Genomic DNA, 12,384 nt, shown 5'->3' with positions numbered 1-12,384 from the left:
AGGGAGCTAACTAACGCTGAACATTTTGTGATTTTTATCAATTATATATAAATATATATATATATATATATATATATATATATATATGTGTGTGTGTGTGTGTGTGTGTGTTTTTCGCTGCGTGTGTACACATCACACACTTTTTTGCGTGTACAACTACAATTTCTTCCTCCCGTTCCTTCCTCCTTATTATCTTTCCCATGTAATCATGTGAATATAAATTCTATTTGTTTGGTTAATACTTAATAAATATATATATAGTATATATATATATATATATATATATATATATATATAAACTTTTTTAATTAATCAATTAAAACAAAGTTTTTAATTGATATCTCGATGTATGTCAATTAAAATTTCATTATCTGTATTTATTTTCACGATTTAAGTGTAGCTAATAAAGCGCTTTAAACTGAAAATGTGTTTGTCGTTTTGTTTCTCAAGTAAATATTGTTAAGCATTCTAATTATTAATTGTAGCCTACCATCATGAGTCTTCTCGATAGCTTGATCGTCGTCATTCAAATATATGCGGAATTATGGTGCCCACACTCACCAATATTACATTTGAACGAATTTATTAGATGGCTATGATCTATTATCGATTCTGGCTTACTATTGCGGTTGCTTTTCATCACGAGGGATGACGTTCTTTCGTTGAAGTAGTAAATTCGTAGTTTAATACTATCGTTTTCGTCAGTTGCTAGGTATTTTAATAGTTTTATTAGATATGCCTTGCGATAAGCAAATAACTTATCAGCGGTTGATCAACTCATTTTTGGGAGCGGAGGAGCTATTTTCATATGAAACTTACTATTTACACATTTGGTGTAAAATTAACTCGAAATTAAAAATACTTCTGCTGTTACACTGGTGGATGAGTTTCAATTACACATTTTTTTATTATGACGCAAATGTATCTGAGTCAAGGTTATGTTTAAGAGCTATAGCTCTTTTTTTTTACTTTCTGTGCTCTCTAAGATGTGTAAAACTCTGATTTCAATAAAATTGGCCTCCCAGGTTAGGAAAACGTTAAAAAAACATTTTACGCTGTACTTATTAATATTTCGCATTACTCAATAGGATTTGGAAACACTTAAATTCTTCAACTCTTTTAACGATCGACAGAAATGTTGTGAATATAAATCTTTTTATTCCAACGAGAACGCAACCAATGAAAAACAAATTAAAACTAAACAAATAAATAATTGCAAAACAATTTCAAACGAAGGCAACAAATGTTTGCAGCGTGTGCGGTTGAAAATAAATATCATATTAGGAGTCATCCCTCTTAATAACATGGCAACAGGAAGAATATCACACTGTTAATGGATCAATTTGAATAACGATGTAGCCATTTAAAGAGTTGCTGTCGATACATAGGTAGAGAAACAATGAATTTAATAATGTAATGAAGTGTTATAAATCAATAATGTGTTACTTCTCAAAAGACGGATAGCCTCAAAATTCACGTTCAAAACTTTAAACCAAATGCCAAAAAATTACCACGGCAAACATTTTGAAAACTTTGAGAACAAACCAAAAATTTTAAAAATGTTTTTAAAATAAAAACAGTTTTAAAAAATTTTAAATGTTATATGCCTCAGTGCAAACTGCTTTTAAAAATTTTATTCACTTTCATCATCACTTTCTTCGTCTGATGATGTGGCAGAGGCCTTTGCAGTAGTTGAGACTGGAGCAGCTGTTTTTTCAATGTAGGCTGCTTTCGCATCCATAGTTTTGGCGCCCTTATCGGATCCAACTGTTTTTTCATCTTTAGCTTTGACGGTTTTTTCTTTTTTTGGTTTGATTGATTTAGACAGTTTGTCGCCAACTTTTGATTTCAAATCTTTCACTGATTGAAAATTTAATCACATCACATTGGCAAATAATTATTGGCAACGTTCAAAAATGTTTTAAATTAGAGTTAAATAATTGCGTAAAAGGAGTTTAAATGTTGCCAAGTAAAATAAATTTCTTCATTTTTTACCTTGTTGAACTTTTTTTACATACATATCTGGATGTTTCATCTTCACGTAAGCAACGGTGGATCCAATTGACATTAAGAGGAGCGATAAAAATGATCCAGCAATGATCAAAGCGATCCAATGTGACTGGTTTGGCCAAACTGATACCACAGTGATCCCTATCGGAAAATAATTTAAGATTTGTGAGCTTCATTTGATATGAACATGAGCATGTTTAGCTTACCAGTTTCATTCTCAAGAGCTGAAGTATAATTGACGGTTCTCCGACATTCAGATGTTATGTCGGGGCCAACGAAAACTTTTGAGCAGAAAAAGTCTTTCGGACATGCACCATTATTTACGGAACATTCTAAGAAATAATTTGAATTTGATCATCCGTGAAGAATAACGGATAGAAGAGGTTACCTCTCTTGTTGCAAAGTTGTCCAGTCCAACCAGGATCACACCTTCCTGGTTTGCAATCGGGAGATCCGGCAGAATTGTCCAGGCAGAAGTGACGTTCAATGCTTGCTTCATACCTCGAGAAAACTGTATTGATCATTTACTTTGAATAGATTTTTGTAAAACTATTTTTTAATGTTTGTTGAAACTAAAAACTTAACAAACAAGTGTTTAATTTTTTTTTAAGTTAAGCAAGAAAAAATAAAATGCATAACAGATGTTGTTTGTTTTTAATGTTTTGAATACTTTTAATGTATCTACTTTTATATACGGAAAACTGTTGGTCGCCCCCACAGGCTTCTCCTTCTTCACACTCCCTATTGCATTTAGATGTGGCAACTTGTTCCGAGGCATTTATCAAATTCCCGCACATGCATTGAGTTGAACCCTGGAAATTGAAATTAAAATGTTGAAAGGTTGAAAGTTAGTATCTCTCCCACCATGCACAGAGGTATCTACAAAGATACACACAGCGTATGTGGGATCACGCATTGTACTCGTTGCATGTGATATAAACCAAATTTGTAGAGTTGTAACATTTGAACAAACCATTATGGCAAATTCAATGGAGTTTTGTGTCCTGCACTGCACCAAGCAAGATTTATATGCGACTCCCTGACTAACTAAAATCACCTTGTTCTTTTGTTTCAAGTTATCAGAGTAACAACCAACGTATCTTGGTATTGGCCTTTCAGCTGAAATTTGGAAAACTATCGTAAAAATCTTAGATTGTTTTATATATGCAACATAAACATGGCTGTTCAAATTTGAAAACGAAAAATGAAAATTTGAAAGAATATGTTTGAAACCTGAAAAAACAATGTAATGTTCAGACCCGCCACAAGGTAGGTCATCGTGACAAGTTAAGCCGCAATTAATTGATTCACTTGGCTCACCGGCTGACAAACCGCAATGACACTCACTCGCGTTCTTAATATGGTTTTTTTTTAGGTTTGAAATTAACAGATGGTGTTACAAATATTTTCGGTAATTTTAATAAGAGACCATAGTAATATATTATCATACGACCTCTAAAAAGTCTTTACATTAAATTTACAAACAATTACTGATCTGAAACATTGTTAAACTTTTAACAAAATGTACATTAGTACTATTTATTAATCATAACAATTACAAACACACTTGGCAAACAAACTAGTCCACCAAATTTTAAAACAAAAAATTTAAGTTCAACAAGAAATTTACATAAGCGTCATTTTTCATGCAATTTGTCTAATTCAAGCTACGAAAGAATTTGCTGACCGCCAGGCCGATAATCAACATGGGGTCCTGATACTGTTCACAGAACTTTGTGCATTCAGCAAATGTTAGTTTTTTCGATTCCAAGGTGTACTCACTGATGAACGTTCCATAACATCCCACGTAATAATATTCTCGCAAACTGTCATCTGCGTCAGAAAGCCAATCAAGTTTTATATAAGACGTAATCATTTGAAAGATATTTCCTGACTTAACCTGAACAGACTTACATAATGTATTTTAAATAGAAATATTTACATTAAAGTAACTGGCAAAGGTGTAAAATAGAAAAACTTGAAAAATTATATTCAAATATTCATATTTGCAAAACATTAGATCAATTCAGTTCTGGAGTATGTGTAACTCGCCGGGATTGAATGATAGATAAAGTGTTGAAGTGAATTTAAAGAAAACGTCGACCTTGTTTTGTAAAATATTATTATCAATAATAAAATATCAATAATGAAATATCAATATTATTAGACATTTTTTACAGAAGAGACTAATGAAGCCTACAACTGTATTTTCTTGCTTCAAACTGTTTCCTAGAAAGAAAGTCAGGTTACCTACTAATCATTCAAGTAAACGAATTTTAAATGAATAAAAACGCATAAAAAAATAATAAATCGAAAAAAAATGAATAACCTGCGTAGACTTCGATTTCATCAACCGCCGTATAATTGGTCCTTTCCAAAACTTCAGGAAAAATGAAGACATACTTTGATTTAAAATCTGGAAACTTACATGTTACGCGCTTTGGTGGATTAGCACAGATCGTCGAGTCTATTTCGTAAGTATTGCATGGAATTTTGAGTGAATTAATAAGCAAAATATCGTCCAACTCAACCACATAAGTTTGGTTGTTCTCTCCTAAAAGATTTTACAAGAAATTCGTCATCGTTTGAAATATATTCAATCGACTTAAATGCCATTACCAATATCAATGAAATTCGGCCTGTGATAGACAACTACGTATTGTACTTTGTATAAAGTGTCAAGATGTACAGTAATTAATATGTCATCTTTTGACTGAAAAACGGGATTGGAGGGATTTCCTATGATGTGACCATCGACCAGATACTCTGTTTGAATAGTTTCAAGTCGTGGGACGGTCTCAACTCTCTTTCTGAACGCTACATTCTTAAGCGGCAAATCTTTATTTCAAAATCACGACAAATGGTAAACAAATCTAAAAGATTTATAAAACAGACAACTATAAAAATATATTGAATCACCAATAACCACCTTCACATTCCCACTGAACAGTTCTGTACTTTCCGTATGGACAAACACATTCGCTATACGATTTCCCTATTAGTTTTACTACGTTGCAGTTCAAATGATCGCCACAATGCCCATTGTACGCAGCACAATCTTCAGAGATTTCCAGTTTGAAAAACTAACTTAAAACTTTTGAATCAGTTAGTTTGAAGTTCGAAATAAATGAAAAAAACTTACCTCTTTTGTCACAGAATGCTCCAGACCATCCATCTCCGCATGCTATATCACATCGTGTTAATCTTTTCAATTCTATGTTTTTATTACCACAGTGAATATAAACTGACTGACCAGTTTGAATTTCAAGATATGTTCCAACTGATAAGATATAAAAAGAGAGACAAAAGATTTGATAACAATTTCAAAAATGAAATAAATCGAAGCAAATAAATTAATTCTATTTCATACTTAAAAATTTAGCTGAGCAATTTCTCCCACCACATTTCTGAGCGTCATTACCACGGCAGTATACATTGCAGTTTTGTTCATAGTTGTTGGGGTGACCACACGTTTCCTTATCTCTAGAGCTGCACTTGCACTCATCTGCCGCCTTGTACAAGGCAATGACGGCCAATGTTCAATTCAGGTGTACGTGTTTTAGTTTGACGAACGTTTTGGTTCAATTATTATGAAATGCTATTGAAACGTAAAAATGATGATGATTTTAGTAATATTAATAAAAATAACAACAGTAATAATAAAACAGTTATTACACAAAAGACACATTTCGCAGTTTCAACAGTAGAAAGTAAATTCTCTTCCGACCGTGCGTTAAGCTGTTCGAACACTTCCAGAAATGTCCAAAAGATGTTGGTTTAAAAGGCATTTGTTCTGACTAAAGTCACGTTCAACAAAGTATTTATTAAAATTTAGGTTTAAAGATGTTGCAACCACCTCAAAATTTATATAAGAATGCAGAAGAATAAACAAGAAACAAAAACGGTCATCAACAATTTCTAAAAAATCCAAAGCCTTTTCCTACAAAAAGTTCCAATTGTTTGTGAATTAAATATTAGAAACATTTTAAGTCATTATTATAATTATTATGTTATATTAAAATAATTGAAATGAAAGTTAGTAACTGTGAGATATGCCAATGAAAAGAAATTCTCAGCACAGATCCTCATGCATAACTCAATGGTCAATGAATTCAAATGTTCAAATACTTTCGCATCGTCAGGGACCACGGATCCAGCATCGACCAATGCACGCTCGTTCAATTTGGCAGGATTTGCTGAAAAAAAAATTCGGTCAAACATTTGGCGTTGCTTATAACTTAAGATATGTTTGCTATGATCGATTGTAAAACGTTTTGAAAGTATTTTGACATAAAACAAACTCTGATAAACGGAATAAAATTGTTTGCCTCCGCATTTCTCAACACCGTCACTGCATGACATATTGCAAAGTTTACTTGTTACTGGGTAGGAAGCTTTTTCAACGCAGAAACACATTGTTCCGTTCTGATTAATAAACAATTTTTCAAATAAATATTTGTTTAAAGTGAATTAATTATTTTAAAATCGGGTCACTCAGATTTATTAACAGAACACTTCCATTATCCAAACATCTACCTAAACAACAAAAGCTGACCTAAAAACATGGAAAAATTCAACAAAAAGTATTTTAAACACTGCAAATGTATATTGATAATGTTTTCATAAACATAACAATAAATTTTTATTTTACTGCCTCTAGGATTTGGTGAATACTTTTCTACTGTGAAATATTCCAGGGGTGGCCAAGCTCCATGATAGTTGGAACCATTTTTCGAGATTTGATACTTTTTGCGAGCCGCAATTAAATACGTAACAAAATGGTGTGCAAAAGAGGTATTTAAGAATTTTTTTGACAGAAATTATATTTATTGGAAACATACAAATAGGTGTTAACAAATTTGTTTATTGCATTTATAAATTAAAAATTAAACACATTTGTCTTACATATTTCGCTAATTTATTAAAATTTGGTAGATAATTGTTGACAGCGCTTCTCAATACCTAGTCTTTCATTATTGTTGTCAGTAATTGAAAAGACATTTTGAAAAATATTTGGTACTATAATAATTTGTTGAAATATAATAACACAAAGATTGAAAAGGGAATATGGTACATATTCAAGAGCCACAATTGAACATTCGAAGAGCCGCATGTGACTGGCAAGCCGCAGTTTGGCCACCTCCGGTATATTAAATGCTGACATCTTTACTGTTCAACAATTTTAAATTGTTTCACGAGTTCATCTCATGTATCTCCATAAATACAAATGAACAAAAGGATAAACAGTAGGACAAACAAGCGGTCAATCGAGTTAACAAACAGGCAGACAAATGTAAACGATCAAACACAAATACAAACAAAAACAATCAAGCATGAGGTAAACGAAAAATAAACACGCTAATAAGAAACAGACGTTAAGTCCAAAGAGATAGCTCTTTTTATCCTCTCCACAGAATTTCACACATATATTCAATCTGTAAACTGGCTTGACGAAGCTGTATACAACAAATGCATAGCAGCCGATGTATTCTGCCATGGTTGTTTCAGCTCTAGAAAAATCTAGAAAAATTCAAAGTTGAATTATCGTTGTGAAGTAGTGATGTAAATTCAGTTACTCTAAACTCCAGAACAATTATTGATGATTATTACTAGCGGAAAATCTGTTTTGACCATTACAACCGAATTTGAACAAGAGGTTGAATTCAATCTCGATAAAGAATTGTTGGATAAGCACGGTTCGCCTGGTTTTTCGATAACTTGGTTTTCATTCTAAAAATTGTTTTTCCAAAATTTTTGGTATTTTGTTATTCATCCTTCGCCTCTGGTCAATAAACTACTCAGCCATTTGGCCTTCGGTCAAGTTAACTATTTGGTGCATCTCTACTATTTAGTATCCAAATCTTTCGGTTACTTTTCAAAAGTAATCGATTTCATAAAATGATTCCTTTTCATCTCTATTACGAAGAAGGCACTGCAGTCAAAAATGTTTAACTCTTTTGCTGAAGGGTTTTAAGACTATTATAAATTACAAAACAAAATCTAATATTAAAGACTGGAATAAAGATTATCAACACTTCAGATGAAATTTTGCAGAAATTTATTATTTCAGATATTTGAGCGATTTCACTCGTTTAAATGATCGAAAAATATGGGAATGAACAAATCAGTTTATGTGTAGTATGATGATTATTTCACATTTTGATTGTTTTTTTAAATTAATTTTTTTTAAATATTCCCTTCAAACATTCTTTTAAAAAATCTAAATATCATTTTTAATAATAATAATATTCTTTTAAAAAATTTCAAATAAAAAAAACTAATAGACTTTCGTATAATAGTCGAAAAAGCTAGCTCAATCGGCAAAACTACTATGTCTTTCGCTGTGTTTACGTAATAGCCTGGTTCGAATATTATCGACTCGAAACTCAAAGACTTTCATACGCTGTGCCAGTATGATGCGGTGCTTACGCGTGCATACGAAAAACGTGTAAGTCATGCGGTGTGGATGTTAGGGGACTTTGTGACCTGACATGAAGATTTAACTACAAATACAGCAAGATAAGTTAGCAGTTTTGCGTATGTCAGAGCTGCATAATCTGGTTCGGACTGGCTTAAATTTGGTCATGGCGGCCCACATCACTATTTTTAATTTAATTCAATTTCTGTATATTTCTTTAGCTTCTGTGATTATTTTATGCATAAAAAGGAAATTTTAAATTTCGAAAATAGTGCTTGAGGTCATACATGAATGATTTTTATCAGTTGAATATCTCCTGTTTTATTCTAACAACTTAAACATAAAAATCACGAGCACGAAAATTTCTATTTCTTATGAACTAGTGTAACAGCTTTCTCATCGTTTCACTAGTCGATGCTGAAAACATCAGAGATTTCATTGTTGTTGATTCTTGGAGGAAGGTCCTTCTAGCAAGACATTGACATAAATGGTTGTAAAGTTGACTGGCTCAACAAATCTCTATGATAAGTTTGTTCAAAGTGTGTTTCAATTTTAAAAACGACCTCACATAAGCAACCTGCAATAAAAATAATGTCGAACAAATTTGTAAGCCAAATAGAAATTTGAATATGCAAAGCAATGCAAATAAAACCTAGGAAAACAAAATAACAACAAACAAATCATTTTATAAATGATTTACATGCATAAATGTGCTTGTTGTTGTTTTCAACCGATGGGATGGTGTTCATAATTTCAAGTAATTCTAATGATTCAGCTTGTTAAATGTCTTCCCTTTCCATTTCAAATTTTAAATTATAGCCATCTTCGAGAGGTGCTTGAAAATTTTCCCGTTTCACTGCAAAATCCAAGAAGCTGGTCTTTTGTTACAGTGTCATCAGTATTTTAGAAAAACCCAATCAAGTGTTGCAGTGCGTCGTTGGGCGTTCTTTTCAAAAATTCTGCGAAATTATTTGAATCTAAAAAAAGATAAATCAGCGTAAAGATTACCATGCTCAGAGAATCTCTGTTTTAAACTATTAATCGCTTGATCCATAACTACTTTGTGAACAATGGCACAAAATTCATCATTCACATTTTCAAGCGCCTGTTTGGAAATAATTCTTTTTTTGTTCAAAACGATCTGCCTTTTAATGTTGAGATTTTTTTTATCTGGTTCACTGTTTGCAAATTTTTCAAAATTTGCAGCTGCTTGAAAAATTAAATCAAAATTTTGCATTGAAATTAATATGTTTTAGGTTATAACCACTGACCCAGGGTGCTTATTATGCAAATATATTTAGACTTCTTATATAATGATTTTGCTGTGGCAGTTGGCTATATCCAATAAAAACTTTTATTTAAAGCTGTCTCATGACTAAAGGTAATTTTTGCTAAAACTAAAAATGTAATAACTTTTTTTAGCAGATGGCAACCGTCGGTCCACCGGGAATTTCCCAGTGTCCCGGCGGCCCAGTCCAAGCCTGTGCATAATAAAGACTAAAAAAAATTTAATCAGATACTTATTTGCAACATACAGTCTTGAAAAACTCGAGTTTTCAGTCCGAATTGTCGTTATTATGTTTTTAAGTTTCCATAATTTTTTTAGTTAAATTATTAAAGAGTCAGAAATATTCGGTGATGCAAAACATCTAAACACTTCATATTAATTTCTTATGCTACTTTGCTGAACTATTGAATAACATTGCTAACAAATATTCATTAACAATTAAGCTAATAAATGCTTTTACCATAACTAAGCGTTCTGTTTTTGTATTTTGTTGTATTGTGTTACATTTAATGTTATATAACTTCTGAACTTTATTAAGATATTAAGATAAACTAAATGAAAAAAATGTTACCTTGAATTTTTCCATCTTTGGTCAAGCCCTGTTTGTGTTTGTATTGGCATTCTGTTACGAGCTTCTGCCCCCATTTATTAGCAACACACGAAGCATTGACACCACAGTCTCCATTTTCAACGTTACAATCTGTCTCCGATGTGTTGGAACGTTTTTAATATTATTACTGTTGTATTTTATAATCACTAAGCCAATTAATTAAATAACTAGGCGAAAAAAATTGTTAACGCCCAAAAAAATTCCTAAAAGATAAACTAATTCAATACACCTCTGTTATCACAAAGCTCTCCAGTCCATCCAGGCGTACATTGGCCTGGTGTACAATCACTTGGAATCACTTCTTCATTCATGCAGAAGTGATAACTGACGGCGTCGTTTCTGAAGTTGAACAAGTTCTGTCCTGATGTTAATTAACAAACACATTTTATACTAATCAATCATTTTTGTTATTACTTATCAAACATTTTTTTTTACAAATTTATTAATTTTCTTCACAATAAATTTTTATCATAAAAAATGAAACGTTCACACAAATTCAGACAAGATCATCGCGATGTTGGTTAATTAGAAACATTACAAATGAAAAAATTACTTTTGTAAAGAGAAAATGTTTTGCTAGAACCGCAAGTTTTCGATTTGTCATTTCTGCACTTTTCACAAAGATTTGATTCAACTTGTTGATGTTTACTGAAAAGTTTGTCACCGCACACGCATATCTTGCTTTCCTGTTAACAACCAGATGTTTTAATGTGGAAGGGGTGAGTGTTTTATAAGCGATCGATCGTTTGTTCATTTCTTACCATCCAGTAAATGTTGTTTTTGACAGCAACTACTGACAGCCTACTGTCATTAGGTAATGTCATTAGGAAACTAAGTAATGACAACCTGATGTCAGCAACTTTTGCTAAGAAAACCACCGACAAACACAAACCACATCAAAAGACGTCATGATAGTGACACGTTAAATACGCTATTCACTGTTGCAAAATGGAACGTTAGAAAGTTGTATTAGAGTTGGAAATTTGAAAGAGTAAAACAAGAAATAAAAAAAAGGGAATCTCAGCATTTTAGGTTTGAGCAATACTCGGTGAAAAAAATCAGAAGTCATTACTTTTGAAAAAGGCAAATTTAATTTATCTACTTTGGAGGTGATTCACACGAACAGAAAATAAGTGTACTTTTAAACAAAGAAATGTCTAAAAAATTAGAAGGTTTCTGGGCGGTCTCAATAGAGTTTTTTTGGTCAAAATACACGCAAAACTTTTCAACCTAGCTTATATTCAAGTTTAAGTTTATGCACCAACGTCTAAAAGCAGTGAAAAAGACCTTGAAGCTTTTACAGTGATCTTGATGATGCTTTAAAAACATGCAAATCTCAAGAAGTTGTCATTACGATGGGTGACTTGAATGCAAAAGTTGATTCCGAAAAAATACATGTACATGACGTGGTTGGTCCAATCACCAAATAAGAAAATATACCTGAAGTCTCGGTGACAAAGAAATATGAATGGTTACATTACTATTAATAGACGATTTTGAAATGCTCTTTTAAAATGCAATAGTTACCTTAGAGCTGATTGTGGCTATAACCCAATTGTTTGTAAAATCAAGATAAAATTAAAAAAAATCAAGTGAAGTAGCTCCAAAAAGTTTGAATTTTGTCAGTCAAAATGATAAGATCAAGGATAAGTATAACGTTAAAGTACGGAATCGTTTTTAGTTATTGACCGAAGATGTAATTAAATATAAATATGAAATATCTTGAAAAGGTCAGAAATGGATAACAGATGACATCATATCTCTAATGAATAAAGGAAGGATAGTGAAAGGCTGCGATCCTGATATACACAAAAATGGTGGAAACAACAATCAGAAAAATATGATTAAAGACAAAAGAGAAATAGTTGAATGACAAGTGCAAAATAATTGAAAATATCAAAAATAGTTATAAAGCAAGATAACCGGAGCTTTCACCCGACACATTTTTTTGCCCGAACGATGATTCGCCTGAACGATGGAAGATTTGCTCGATAATATTTTGAGTGATGCATTCGATCATTAGAATATTTTTTGCAATAATAATTTTTCAGGTTGATT

General features: G+C 31.9%; 1 protein-coding gene across 1 annotated transcript; it reads right to left on the bottom strand.

Annotated features, from left to right (window-relative positions):
- Positions 1-1,633: 1,633 nt before the first annotated feature.
- On the bottom strand, positions 1,634-11,150 carry HELRODRAFT_178965 (hypothetical protein; the record flags this gene model as incomplete). The annotated part of the gene is made up of 21 exons (XM_009027839.1): positions 1,634-1,860; positions 1,996-2,151; positions 2,217-2,342; positions 2,399-2,521; positions 2,696-2,822; positions 2,984-3,191; positions 3,270-3,364; positions 3,698-3,843; positions 4,340-4,477; positions 4,630-4,848; positions 4,940-5,068; positions 5,153-5,290; positions 5,411-5,522; positions 6,055-6,206; positions 6,312-6,435; positions 7,385-7,530; positions 9,437-9,634; positions 10,288-10,416; positions 10,556-10,687; positions 10,880-11,012; positions 11,088-11,150. 21 exons carry the CDS (start codon positions 11,148-11,150, stop codon positions 1,634-1,636), a joined length of 3,021 nt encoding a protein of 1,006 aa, XP_009026087.1.
- Positions 11,151-12,384: the final 1,234 nt, after the last annotated feature.

This window comes from Helobdella robusta (assembly GCF_000326865.2).
Source record: "Helobdella robusta unplaced genomic scaffold HELROscaffold_51, whole genome shotgun sequence".
Classification (NCBI taxonomy): Eukaryota; Metazoa; Annelida; class Clitellata; order Rhynchobdellida; family Glossiphoniidae; genus Helobdella; species Helobdella robusta.
Note: the sequence above shows the minus strand (reverse complement) of the source record. Positions and strands in the feature narration are given on the sequence as shown.